The sequence below is a fragment of the Salvelinus alpinus genome, chromosome 2 (assembly GCF_045679555.1).
Source record: "Salvelinus alpinus chromosome 2, SLU_Salpinus.1, whole genome shotgun sequence".
Lineage (NCBI taxonomy): Eukaryota > Metazoa > Chordata > Actinopteri > Salmoniformes > Salmonidae > Salvelinus > Salvelinus alpinus.
In genome coordinates, this window is record NC_092087.1 from 70,421,891 (window position 1) to 70,436,817 (window position 14,927).

Below are 14,927 nucleotides of genomic sequence, written 5' to 3' on the forward strand. Positions count from 1 at the left end.
TCTGGGACACCGTGAAGTCCATGGAGAATAAGAACACCTCCTCCCAGCTTCCAACCGCTCTGAAGATAGGAAACACTGTCACCACCGACAAATCCACTATAATTGAGAATTTCAATAAGCATTTTTCTACGGCTGGCCATGCTTTCCACCTGGCTACCCCTACCCCGGACAACAGCACTGCCCTCCCCTCTGCTACTCGCCCAAGCCTTCCCCATTTCTCTTTCTCCCAAATACAGTCAGCTGATGTTCTAAATGAGCTGCAAAATCTGGACCCTTACAAATCAGCCGGGCTAGATAATCTGGACCCTTTCTTTCTAAAACTATCTGCTGAAATTGTTGCCACCCCTATTACTAGCCTCTTCAACCTCTCTTTCGTGTCGTCTGAGATCCCCAAAGATTGGAAAGCAGCTGCGGTTATCCCCCTCTTCAAAGGGGGGGACACCCTTGACCCTAACTGCTACAGACCTATATCTATCCTACCCTGCCTTTCTAAGGTCTTCGAAAGCCAAGTCAACAAACAGATTACCGACCATTTCGAATCCCACCACACCTTCTCCGCAATGCAATCTGGTTTCAGAGCTGGTCATGGGTGCACCTCAGCCACGCTCAAGGTCATAAACGATATCGTAACCGCCATCGATAGGAAACAATACTGTGCAGCCGTATTCATTGACCTGGCCAAGGCCTTTGACTCTGTCAATCACCACATCCTCATTGGCAGACTCGACAGCCTTGGTTTCTCTAATGATTGCCTCGCCTGGTTCACCAACTACTTCTCTGATCGAGTTCAGTGTGTCAAATCGGAGGGTCTGTTGTCCGGGCCTCTGGCAGTCTCTATGGGGGTGCCACAGGGTTCAATTCTTGGACCGACTCTCTTCTCTGTCTACATCAATGATGTCGCTCTTGCTGCTGGTGATTCTCTGATCCACCTCTACGCAGACGACACTATTCTGTATACTTCTGGCCCTTCTTTTGACACTGTGTTAACAACCCTCCAGGCGAGCTTCAATGCCATACAACTCTCCTTCCGTGGCCTCCAACTGCTCTTAAATACAAGTAAAACCAAATGCATGCTCTTCAACCGATCGCTGCCTGCTCCTGCCCGCCTGTCCAACATCACTACTTTGGACGGCTCTGACTTAGAATATGTGGACACCTACAAATACCTAGGTGTCTGGTTAGACTGTAAACTCTCCTTCCAGACTCACATCAAACATCTCCAATCCAAAGTCAAATCTAGAATTGGCTTCCTATTCCGCAACAAAGCATCCTTTACTCATGCTGCCAAACATACCCTTGTAAAACTGACCATCCTACCAATCCTCGACTTCGGTGATGTCATTTACAAAATAGCCTCCAAAACCCTACTCAATAAATTGGATGCAGTCTATCACAGTGCCATCCGTTTTGTCACCAAAGCCCCATATACTACCCACCACTGCGACCTGTACACTCTCGTTGGCTGGCCCTCGCTTCATACTCGTCGCCAAACCCACTGGTTCCAGGTCATCTACAAGACCCTGCTAGGTAAAGTCCCCCGTTATCTCAGCTCGCTGATCACCATAGCAGCACCTACCTGTAGCACGCGCTCCAGCAGGTATATCTCTCTAGTCACCCCCAAAACCAATTCTTCCTTTGGACGCCTCTCCTTCCAGTTCTCTGCTGCCAATGACTGGAACGAACTACAAAAATCTCTGAAACTGGAAACACCTATCTCCCTCACTAGCTTTAAGCACCAGCTGTCAGAGCAGCTCATAGATTACTGCACCTGTACATAACCCATCTACAATTTAGCCCAAACAACTACCTCTTTACCTACTGTATTTATTTATTAATTTATTTTGCTCCTTTGCACCCCATTATTTCTGTCTCTACTTTGCACTTTCTTCCACTGCAAACCAACCATTCCATTGTTTTTTTAGTTTTTATTTTACTTGCTGTGTTGTACTCACTTCGCCTCCATGGCCTTTTATATTTTTATTTATTTATACATATATTTGTTTGCCTTCACCTCCCTTATCTCACCTCACTTGCTCACATTGTATATAGACTTATTTTTTTTCACTGTATTATTGACTATATGTTTGTTTTACTCCATGTGTAACTATGTGTTGTTGTATGTGTCGAACTGCTTTGCTTTATCTTGGCCAGGTCGCAATTGTAAATGAGAACGTGTTCTCAATTTGCCTACCTGGTTAAATAAAGGTTAAATAAAATAAAATTAAAATTAAATAAAAAAAAAAAGGGTATGTAAACATTATATTAAGTGGCATTGTTTAAAGTGGCTAGTGGTACATTTTTACATAATTTCCATCAATTCCCATTTTTAAAGTGGCTGGAGTTGAGTCAGTATGTTGGCAGCGGCCGCTAAATGTTAGTGGTGGCTGTTTAACAGTCTGATGGCCTTGAGATAGAAGCTGTTTTTCAGTCTCTCGGTCCCTGCTTTGATGCACCTGTACTGACCTCGCCTTCTGGATGATAGCGGGGTGAACAGGCAGTGGCTTGGGTGGTTGTTGTCCTTGATGATCTTTATGGCCTTCCTGTGACATCGGGTGGTGTAGGTGTCCTGGAGGGCAGGTAGTTTGCCCCCGGTGATGCGTTCTGCAGACCTCACTACCCTCTGGAGAGCCTTACGGTTGTGGGCGGAGCAGTTGCCGTACCAGGCGGTGATACAGCCCGACAGGATGCTCTCGATTGTGCATCTGTAGAAGTTTGTGAGTGCTTTTGGTGACAAGCCGAATTTCTTCAGCCTCCTGAGGTTGAAGAGGCGCTGCTGCGCCTTCTTCACAACGCTGTCTGTGTGGGTGGACCAATTCAGTTTGTCCGTGATGTGTACACCGAGGAACTTAAAACTTTCCACCTTCTCCACTACTGACCCGTCAATGTGGATAGGGGGGTGCTCCCTCTGCTGTTTCCTGAAGTCCACAATCATCTCCTTTGTTTTGTTGACGTTGAGTGTGAGGTTATTTTCCTGACACCACACTCCGAGGGCCCTCACCTCCTCCCTGTAGGCCGTCTCGTCGTTGTTGGTAATCAAGCCTACCACTGTAGTGTCATCCGCAAACTTGATGATTGAGTTGGAGGCGTGCATGGCCACGCAGTCGTGGGTGAACAGGGAGTACAGGAGAGGGCTCAGAACGCACCCTTGTGGGGGCCCAGTGTTGAGGATCAGCGGGGTGGAGATGTTGTTACCTACCCTCACCACCTGGGGGCGGCCCGTCAGGAAGTCCAGGACCCAGTTGCACAGGGCGGGGTCGAGACCCAGGGTCTCGAGCTTGATGACGAGTTTGGAGGGTACTATGGTGTTAAATGCTGAGCTGTAATCGATGAACAGCATTCTCACATGGGTATTCCTCTTGTCCAGATGGGTTAGGGCAGTGTGCAGTGTGGTTGCGATTGCGTCGTCTGTGGACCTATTGGGTCGGTAAGCAAATTGGAGTGGGTCTAGGGTGTCCGGTAGGGTGGAGGTGATATGGTCCTTGACTAGTCTCTCAAAGCACTTCATGATGACGGAAGTGAGTGCTACGGGGCGGTAGTCGTTTAGCTCAGTTACCTTAGCTTTCTTGGGAACAGGAACAATGGTGGCCCTCTTGAAGCATGTGGGAACAGCAGACTGGGATAAGGATTGATTGAATATGTCCGTAAACACACCAGCCAGCTGGTCTGCGCATGCTCTGAGGACGCGGCTGGGAATGCCGTCTGGGCCTGCAGCCTTGCGAGGGTTAACACGTTTAAATGTTTTACTCACCTCGGCTGCAGTGAAGGAGAGCCCGCAGGTTTTGGTAGGGGGCCGTGTCAGTGGCACTGTATTGTCCTCAAAGCGGGCAAAAAAGTTGTTTAGCCTGTCTGGGAGCAAGACATCCTGGTCCGCGACGGGGCTGGTTTTCTTTTTGTAATCCGTGATTGACTGTAGACCCTGCCACATACCTCTTGTGTCTGAGCTGTTGAATTGCGACTCGATTTTGTCTCTGTACTGGGACTTAGCCTGTTTGATTGCCTTGCGGAGAGAATAGCTACACTGTTTGTATTCGGTCATGCTTCCGGTCACCTTGCCCTGGTTAAAAGCAGTGGTTCGCGCTTTCAGTTTCACGCGAATGCTGCCGTCAATCCACGGTTTCTGGTTTGGGAATGTTTTAATCGTTGCTGTGGGTACGACATCGTCAATGCACTTCCTAATGAACTCGCTCACCGAATCAGCATATTCGTCAATATTGTTGTTGGACGCAATGCGGAACATATTCCAATCCGCGTGATCGAAGCAGTCTTGAAGCGTGGATTCAGATTGGTCGGACCAGCGTTGAACAGACCTGAGCGCGGGAGCTTGTTGTTTTAGTTTCTGTTTGTAGGCTGGAATCAACAAAATGGAGTCGTGGTCAGCTTTTCCGAAAGGGGGGCGGGGGAGGGCCTTATATGCGTTGCGGAAATTAGTATAACAATGATCTAGGGTTTTTCCAGCCCTGGTAGCACAATCGATATGCTGATAGAATTTAGGGAGTTTTGTTTTTAGATTAGCCTTGTTAAAATCCCCAGCTACGATGAATGCAGCCTCAGGGTGTGTGGTTTCCAGTTTACAAAGAGTCAGATAAAGTTCGTTCAGGGCCATCGATGTGTCTGCTTGGGGGGGAATATATACGGCTGTGATTATGATTGAAGAGAATTCCCTTGGTAGATAATGCGGTCGACATTTGATTGTGAGGAGTTCTAGATCAGGTGAACAGAATGACTTGAGTTCCTGTGTGTTGTTATGATGATCACACCACGTCTCGTTAATCATAAGGCATACCCCCCCGCCCCTCTTCTTACCAGAAAGATGTTTGTTTCTGTCGGCGCGATGCATGAAGAAACCAGCTGGCTGCACCGACTCCGTTAGCGTCTCTTGAGTTAGCCATGTTTCCATGAAGCAGAGCACGTTGCAATCCCTGATGTCTCTCTGGAATGCTACCCGTGCTCGGATTTCATCAACCTTATTGTCAAGAGACTGGACATTGGCGAGTAGTATGCTAGGGAGTGGAGCGCGATGTGCCCGTCTCCGAAGCCTGACCACGAGACCGCCTCGTTTGCCCCTTTTACGGCGTCGCACAGGGTCGCCGGCTGGGATCAGATCCATTGTATTGGGTGGAAGGCAAAACACTGGATCCGTTTCGGGAAAGTCATATTCCTGGTAGGAACGATGATGAGTTGACGTTAATCGTATATTCAGTAGTTCCTCCCGACTGTATGTAATGAAACCTAAGATTACCTGGGGTACCGATGTAAGAAATAACACATAAAAAAACAAAATACTGCATATTTTCCAAGGAACGCGAAGCGAGGCGGCCATCTCTTTTTCGGCGCCGAAAAAGTCAATGAACAGCATTCTTACATAGGTATTCCTTTTGTCCAGATGGGATAGGGCAGTGAGCAGGCGATTGCGTCGTCTGTGGACCTGTTGGGACGGTATGCAAACTGAAGTGGGTCTAGGGTGGCCGGTAAGGTGGAGGTGATATGATCCTTGACTAGTAACTAGTAATGTTTTTGTCTGTGGGTGAGGGGTGGGTAGCCTACTTCAAGGACTACTTGACTTGTAGCTACCCTAGCTAGCTGAATTATTTTAGTCTGGCTTTGAGGTTTCAGAGATGGACAGATTCATCCTCTCGAGTCAAGTGTGTTTACTGCGGGAAAACATTGTTTGCTGTTACCCTCTGGACAGCAGATCATTAGTATGGGCAAGGTTATGTAACCTTATTTATGACTGAATGGTGTAAAAATGATTGTAACCATTTCCGTGTTTGACCGCTAGGTTTTATGGGTATTATGACTCATACTGTGCTAGACCAATGCATTATGGTGCGTTCAAGACAACTGGGAACTCTGAAAAATACAAGGTGAAATCATGACGTCAGTGATCTTCAGGTCAGAAAGTCTGAGCTCTAGAAAGAGGCCAGAGTTCTCGAGTTGGAATTCCGAGTTGGATGACTGTTCAAAATGATTTTTCCCAGGCAGAGCTAGTTTTCTTCTTTTTTTTTTCTCTCAAGTTCCCAGTTGTCTTGAACACACTGAAGTTGTAAGTCTGAGATTTCTGAGTTCCCAGTTGTTGGTAATGTATGGAACTGAGTCATGATCAAGGGCTGATGCTGATGCTATGTATTGGCCAATGAGAGGCTTTGAAAGCACCGGTCAGCAATAATGGCACTCCTCAGAAGAAGCAGGTTTGAATTAAATGGTTCAAGGACAAAATTACATTTATGTAGCTTAGATAATATAATTTTAAAGTGCATTAAGGTGTCTGTAATAGAATAAACGTGGCAAAACAAATGTAGACCTGAATGAATTTCTATAGCTTCCAAAATATTTTTTACAATGGTGGGGGAGTTCCAAGATGGTCTGGTCTGCTCAGCTAGTTAATTGACTATACATCATATGAAACAGAGAAAATGGAGCGAGTGAGATGTTTTGTTTGCTCTTCCATCTCTAGTGAAGCTACGGGATGTGGTCGAGAGCATCCCGTCTGCGCGCAGTGCTGCGCAAGAGTTGTCTGACATCATCATAAATTATCTCTGTTTATATTGTGCAGTGTTATGAGTTGTAGGTTTAAGGCAGCCCTGCATGCCTTTCACTTGTCAGAACTGCATATTGCACTACACTCAGGTGAATATGTCCAAAACCAAACCACCACTTTGCATTTAGGAAAGTGACATCTTTTGTGCTTTAGAATAACTTATAGTTCCAGAAGTAAGACTATCATAATGAATTTAGATTGCAACTTTTAAGGCTTTGGGACCAATAAGGGGGACTCTGAAATTAAATTGACATGTCGGTGAAGATCTTTGTCTGAATGAAAAGTATTCCAACATAATTTACTGATATATATATATTTTTTAAATTAACATTACTTTTTGTATTTTTTGTTGTTGGACTTTGACCTCCCAAACTTGAAATGTCTCTGAGAACTGTTGTGTTACTCAGATTGTCGGGTTCAACAGAAAAACAAGACTAATAGTTTTTTCAAAACTGTAACTCAATGTGACTGACTTTCACATTCTTCGCTTAGCTTGTAAACATTACAACATGAGCAAAGGAGCAAATTCCACTTTTCTGGTGTTGTCCTCTTTGAATGTCCTAAACAATCACTGAATCAAAGTTAAGAGGAACATTGTTACTTTTGTGGTGAGTAAACATTCCTCTGTAGCCCATTGTGTATCCATAATAATAATTTCATTTGGATATTTGATTTATTGTATTTGTATTGTTGAATAGTGTTTAAATACACAAAAATTGTAAACATTACTATAACATTTGTTGCGGTAGGTCCTGAGATACGTAAGAACTTGCACATAAGGGGGTATTTTGGATCAGAGCAAAATGTGATTGGAGATACAATAACTCAAAGGTTTGAGAACCACTGTTATACACAACCATCGCTGTGGACCAAATGTGATTACAATGGATAATCTCTGCAGACAAAATTACTTTTTACTGTACAATAGACTTTTTGTATCAAAATAATTTTTGCAAGTCTCTAAAATTGTCTTCAGTTGATAAGCACATCATAGCTGCCATTTGAGGATACAAACAGGTGTTTGCAACAGGTGCAATAGGATGCAAACAGCTGTGGTTCAGAATAACCTAGCCCTTGATCATGGGGGGGGGGGGGGGGGGGGGGATTTGTTAAGATCCCAGATGCTCGTTCTGAACCTTAATATGCAACGCTTTTGGTACTGTTTTGGAAGCATAAGGACCTTATCTTTCATATCAGTGAGAAATAATTTTCAAAAAACAAAAGGTTAAATTGATACACACCTTGATAGGGTTAGTGTTCCCACATGGCCCATATCAATGTTACAGACTAGGCGACCACCTGTGGCGACCACCTGTGCTAATTGGCTATCTAGCATGCTCCGAACACCCAGTTGTGGAAAAAGTACTCAAGTACTTCTTGTACTTGAGTAAAAGTAAAGATACCTTTTTTAATAGAAAATTACTCAAAAGTGAGTCACCCAGTAAAATACTACTTCAGTAAAAGTATTTGGTTTTTAAATATACTTAAGTATCAAAAGTATAAATCATTGAAAATTCCTTATATTAAGCAAACCAGACAGCACCCATTTTTAAATATATTTATTTATGGATAGCCTGGGGCACACTTCAACACTCAGATATATAATTTACAAACGAAGCATTTGTGTTTAGTGAATCCGTCAGATCAGAGACAGTCGGGATGACCTGGGAGGTTCTCTTGATAAGTGTGTGAATTGGACCATTTTCCTGTCCTGCTAAGCATTCAAAATTAACTTTTGGGTGTCTGGGAAAATGTAAAAGTACATTTTCTAAAAGTTGTCAAAAATATAAATAGTAAAGTACAGATACTTAATTAAACTACTGAAGTAGCAATTTTAAAGTATTATTACTTAAGTACTTTACACAACTGCGAACACCTGTGTAAGCGTAACTCGGGAAGTGTAATTTCGTTGGATGGAAGTACCCTTGGCTGTATTGATCTGTGCAGAACTGCTACAGTAAATATATTTTTTTTATTTGAAGGATTCTTTCTCGCTGATGAAAGATAAGGGTCATATGTTTCGAAATCCGTATCGCAAGCGATGATTATTGACATTTCTAAAGGTTAAAGCACAGAGTCAGGATTGTAGTTCACGAGGCAGCCATGGGCAGAATGGCTGCCTAGAATGGCAGAAAGGCTGCCTAGCGTTTGAGAGCTAAGAGTAACCTAACCTTTAACCTACAAGTATTAGTCTGAACTTGGAAACTGACATTTCCGACTAACTAACTGGGGGTAGTTGATGGTGTTATTACAGATGACCAAAAATTAATCGCTAAACACTGTAGCAATTTTTACAGAAAATTGTATAGCTCTACGTACTGTCAGGAATCCGCTTTTCTTTTTTTTTTACTCACTGAATAATGTTCACTCTATCAGTGATATAGAATCTAACAGTGTGATGAACCCATCAAAGTTGAAGAGATTATAGTCTATCAAACATCTAAAGAACAATAAATCACCAGGTGTTGATGGAATTACATCAGAATTTTACAAATTGTTTTCTGAACAAGTAGCTCCCTTCCTATTTGAAGTCTTTTTAGAGAATATTAAAAACAATGTTCTCCCTCCTACAATGAGTCAGGGGTTAATAACACTGATACCTAAGCCTAAAAAAAAAGAAGTGCTGCTCATCGATAACTGGCGTCCAATTTGTCTTCTTAATAATGACTATAAGATATTAGCCTTACTACTTGCAAAAATAATTAAAGAAGTCCTGGATGCAATCATTGATGAAACACAGTCTGGCTTCATGTGGAACAGACATATTTCTAACAATGTCAGACTAGTATTAGACATACTTGACTACTCAGACCTAATAACTGAGGATAGCTTCATACACTGCTCAAAAAAATAAAGGGAACACTAAAATAACACATCCTAGATCTGAATGAATGAAATATTCTTATTAAATACTTTTTTCTTTACATAGTTGAATGTGCTGACAACAAAATCACACAAATGATCAATGGAAATCAAATTTATCAACCCATGGAGGTCTGGATTTGGAGTCACACTCAAAATTAAAGTGGAAAACCACACTACAGGCTGATCCAACTTTGATGTAATGTCCTCAAAATGAGGCTCAGTAGTGTGTGTGGCCTCCACGTGCCTGTATGACCTCCCTACAACGCCTGGGCATGCTCCTGATGAGGTGGCGGATGGTCTCCTGAGGGATTTCCTCCCAGACCTGGACTAAAGCATCCGCCAACTCCTGGACAGTCTCAGTGTGAACCTGCTTTCATCTGTTGGTGGATGGAGCGAGACATGATGTCCCAGATGTGCTCAATTGGATTCAGGTCTGGGGAACGAGTGGGCCAGTCCATAGCATCAATGCCTTCCTCTTGCAGGAACTGCTGACACACTCCAGCCACATGAGGTCTAGCATTGTCTTACATTAGGAGGAACCCAGGGCCAACCGCACCAGCATATGATCTCACAAGGGGTCTGAGGATCTCATCTCGGTACCTAATGGCAGTCAGGCTACCTCTGGCGAGCACATGGAGGGCTGTGCGGCCCCCCAAAGAAATGCCACCCCACACCATGACTGACCCACCGCCAAACCGGTCATGCTGGAGGATGTTGCAGGCAGCAGAACGTTCTCCACGGCGTCTCCAGACTCTGTCACATCTGTCACATGTGCTCATGTGCTCAGTGTGAACCTGCTTTCATCTGTGAAGAGCACAGGGCGCCAGTGGTGAATTTGCCAATCTTGGTGTTCTCTGGCAAATGCCAAACGTCCTGCACGGTGTTGGGCTGTAAGCACAACCCCCACCTGTGGACGTCGGGCCCTCATACCACCCTCATGGAGTCTGTTTCTGACCATTTGAGCAGACACATGCACATTTGTGGCCTGCTGGAGGTCATTTTGCAGGACTCTGGCAGTGCTCCGCCTGCTCCTCCTTGCACAAAGGCGGAGGTAGCGGTCCTGCTGCTGGGTTGTTGGCCTCCTCCACGTCTCCTGATGTACTGGCCTGTCTCCTGGTAGCGCCTCCATGCTCTGGACACTACGCTGACAGACACAGCAAACCTTCTTGCCACAGCTCGCATTGATGAGCTGCACTACCTGAGCCACTTGTGTGGGTTGTAGACTCCGTCTCATGCTACCACTAGAGTGAAAGCACCGCCAGCATTCAAAAGTGACCAAAACATCAGCCAGGAAGCATCGGAACTGAGAAGTGGTCTGTGGTCACCACCTGCAGAACCACTCCTTTATTGGGGGTGTCTTGCTAATTGCCTATAATTTCCACCTTTTGTCTTTTCCATTTGCACAACAGCATGTGAAATTTATTGTCACAGTGTTGCTTCCTAAGTGGACAGTTTGATTTCACAGAAGTGTGATTTGACTTGCAGTTACATTGTGTTGTTTAAGTGTTCCCTTTATTTTTTTGAGCAGTGTATTATTTTTAGATTTTTATAAAGCATTTAACACAGTAGAGCATCAGTTTCTCTTCCACTCCCTTGAGACTTGGCTTTGGGGATTTTTTTCTGTAAGGCTATTAAGACTCTCTATGCAAATGGTAACAGCTCTATCAAATTGAAATATGGCACCTCACCTAGATTTGAGTTAGAGGAATTAGGCAAGGTTGTCCTCTATCTCCCCGTACCTGTTTTTATTAATCACCCAACTTCTTGCAAATTCTTTAAATAATAGTCCTGTACAAGGTATTTCCATAGCTGGTAAAGAAATTATTATAAGCCAGCTGGCTTCACTTTTTCTGAAAGACGCTATTCTAATTCCCATATCGATCAATGTGATACAATCCTTTTCCAAAGTGTCTGGTCTATCTTAACATTAATAAATGTGAACTCATAGCTGTCAAAGATTGTGTGACACCTTCCTATTATGGTATTCCAGTAAAAGAATAACTTACATATTTAGGCATAACCATTACAAAGGATCAGAAGTCTAGAGGCTTACTAAATTTGAACCCTCTTATTAAAAATACCCAGAAGAAGCTAAATCAATGGCTACAGAGGGACTTATCTTTAAAAGGAAGAGTCCTAATAACCAAGGCCGACGGTATCTCTAGACTAACATATGGCGCTCTATCTTTATATCTTGACAGTAAAATAAGCAAGGAGATAGACCAGATGCTTTTCACCTTTCTGTGGAGAAACCGTACCCATTACATTAGGAAAAATGTTGTAATGAACACTTATGAAAATGGTGGACTGGATTTTCTGGACTTTACTACTTTAAATAATACTTTTAAGATCAATTGGATAAAACAATTCCTAAGACCCACTTCTATCTGGAATTGTATTCCTCGTGTCTTCTCTACTTTTGGTGGCCTTAACTTCATGTTGTTTTTCAATTATAATATTGACAAAATTCAAGTCAAACTTTCTGCTTTTTTTCTGCCTTATTGGAATGGATTTATTGACAATATCTGTTGGGAAAAAGTTTGGATGTTGCCACACACATACCTACTTGTTAACAAAATTTAAGGAAGTTTCCTTTAAAATTATTCATAAATATTATCCTGCCAACCACTATATGAAGACATTTAAGGAAAACATCAACTCAAATTGCTCCTTTTGTAATGACCACCCAGAAACAGTGTTGCATCTTTTTTGGCATTGTATTCATGTAAGAAAACTGTGACAAGACATCAGTAGATTTATAATTGAACACATTTATGAAGATTTTACACTATTGTGGAGAGATGTACTGCTTGGATTCTTTACATAAGATAGAAATAAGCTGAAACAATTTTATGTAATTAATTTCATTATTCTTTTGGCCAATTTCATATACACAAATGTAAATTTACAAACAAAAAAACAAATTTTCTTACCCTACAAAAAGAAATTGAACTGTATTTTCAGACAGTTTAATACTCTACTAACAAAAAAGCTGTTAGAATTGTAAGTGTATGTATGGTCCTTATGTAATTGTAATGTGATATTGTACCCCCTAGCTCGATTGCCCATTGTATATTTTATTTTTTTATTTTACCGTTATTTTACCAGGTAAGTTGACTGAGAACACGTTCTCATTTGCAGCAACGACCTGGGGAATAGTTACAGGGGAGAGGAGGGGGATGAATGAGACAATTGTAAACTGGGGATTATTAGGTGACCGTGATGGTTGAGGGCCAGATTGGGAATTTGCTATATATACTTGTGTTCCCTCATGTACTTTCTGTATTGATTTGTTGTTAATAAAAATAATTAATAATAATAACTGGGGGTAGTTAATTAAACAGTACAGGACTTGGACCAGGAAGTGGGCGGGACAAAACAAACAGCAGGTATGTGCAACCAGTTAGCAAGTCGGACATTTTGGCGTTTCCTAGTTCCCACTAGCACGTGAATGCACCATTAGACTTTTCCATGTTCTTATTGCCCCTGATGATCCATTATGCAAATGCTTAACATTTCATATTTTGGCACTTGCAGGGCTCTACAGGGCGACCATTTTACTCGCGAACAGAAAGGTCATGAGCACGTACCCGCCTACTTCCTGGGCCAAGCCCAGTACTGTTTATGAATGGGCTTTCAGTTTATATAATCACATTATTGAAAATTGGGTCATTTTTAAGAAATGTTAAATAATATTCGTGTTCATGGATTAATTTACCTTTAACCAATGCCTTTTATGAAAATTTCGAATATGAAGGGGAAAAAACGCTCAGATAGAAGTAAATATAATTGTACATATCTTAAAGGACAACGTTTTCATGAATTTGATAGTCAAATATATTTTTGAACTAAACCAAGAGACCACAGCCTGTCTTTTCAAATGGGAACAATTGAGTTATTGTGGGCTGAAAAGCAATGACGTGTGGCGAGCTAGTGAGTTCCTATTGATGCGTTCTAGCATATATTTTTGCATATTTCCGTTAGGGAACGCCTACTCTGAACGCTGTGCAATTAAATTTGCCTTTGCACTCCTAAACGACGCAATTAAAAAAAACTCTGTTCGTAACAGATTTTTAGTTTTGTGAACCGAACTATATTGAGATCAAATGTTTCATCGATGAAAGTTTGCAGAATGTCGGTAAAAATCCATCTCGTTCCATCTTCTCCCACTGCCGGCCACTGGGCTTCCTCTGAGTGGAAACGCAAAGCGGATGCTTCATATTGATACATCCGGTAAGATGTCTGTCTCATTGTTCTATGATATAAGTCCATTAAAAAAACTGTACGGACCTTGAACAAGAAAGTAAGCAGGACGACGCGCAGCTCAACGAGCCAATAGTAGCCGAGTTCAATTTTGCGTAGCTGAACGCGCCAATCATAGCCTAGTCAGAGGCTGGAACCGCGAGCCTTTGAGACGAGTAGCTACCGTGCGCCCGTTTTGGCTCGCGACTAAAGAAGAATGAAGAGCATCCAATTGCATTTTAGGCGACAATGTCAACAGGATCCCGAGGAGGCCAGTGATCTTGTCGATATTGATTTTGCCGAGCCACCAGCAACACAAGATGAAGATTCGGCTAGCAGTAGCCTTAACACGGGCACCGGCTTTGCCCCGGTTTCGCCAACCACTGCCGGTGGGAAACAATACAAATACAACGCACACTGGGAGAAAGCTTTCCCGTGGTTGCATTTTGAAGGAAATGTTATGTTTTGCAAATATTGCAAGGCCGAACCACAACTTGCAGGCAAGCTTTCTTCGTTTGTGGTGGGGAATCCTCACCTGAAGAAGGACACTGTTAAAAAACACAACGCGTCGAAAAAGCACATTGAGTGCAGAGATAACCACATCATCAAGAGTACCAACGAATACCCGATGACAGTTCAGTCGGCTCTGAGGCAGGTGAGGATTTCGGAAGAAGATAGATCATTATTAACTGGGTGGTTAGAGCCCTGAATACTGATTGGCTGACAGCCGTGGTATATCACACCATATATCACGGGTATGACAACACTTATTTTTACTGCTCTAGTTAAGTTGATAACCAGTTCATAATAGCAATAAGGCACCTCGGTGAGGTTGTGGTATATGGCCATATACCACACCCCTCGGCTCCCCGATGCGTCGTGAATAAGAACAGCCCTTAGCCTTGGTATATTGGCTATATACCACACCCCCCAGAGCATTATTGCTTAAATATAGTATGCTTGATCACTACATTTCGACCAATGAAATGGGAACTCGAAAAAAAACAAGATCAAATCATGTCAGTTATCTTCAGGTCATAAAGTCGATGCGCGAGTTTCCGAGTTGGAATTACCGTGAAAAATATTTTTTTTTACCAGTCGGGGCTTGTTCCCCCCCCCCCCCCCCAGACGTTGCATTTGTCAACCAATGGTTGCGTACAACATCATCGACTGACAGATTGCAACAACATATGTGGTTAGCGGATACTTAAAATACCTGTCCGGCCGTTGTAAGATATGGCATGCGTAAGCAACGCCTGGGCAGAGGAACGCGTCCATATAG

The 14,927-nt window shown here is 42.9% G+C and overlaps 1 protein-coding gene across 4 annotated transcripts in view; it reads left to right on the plus strand.

The window, feature by feature from the left end:
• Window positions 1-14,927, plus strand: part of LOC139567581 (nicotinate-nucleotide pyrophosphorylase [carboxylating]-like) — a 31,324-nt gene that overhangs the window by 6,851 nt on the left and 9,546 nt on the right. The window contains exon 1 of one of the 4 annotated variants that reach the window (XM_071388948.1): window positions 7,024-7,146. The exons of 1 other annotated variant lie outside the window; for it this stretch is intronic. Coding sequence is in view for 1 of the 3 variants with exons in the window: in XM_071388946.1 (XP_071245047.1) it covers window positions 13,863-14,300 (438 nt within the window). In the remaining 2 variants the exon portion in view is untranslated. Of the gene's footprint in view, window positions 1-7,023; window positions 7,147-13,527; window positions 13,637-13,660; window positions 14,301-14,927 lie in introns of those variants that run through there. 2 more of the 4 variants (XM_071388949.1, XM_071388946.1) reach the window with 2 other exon arrangements.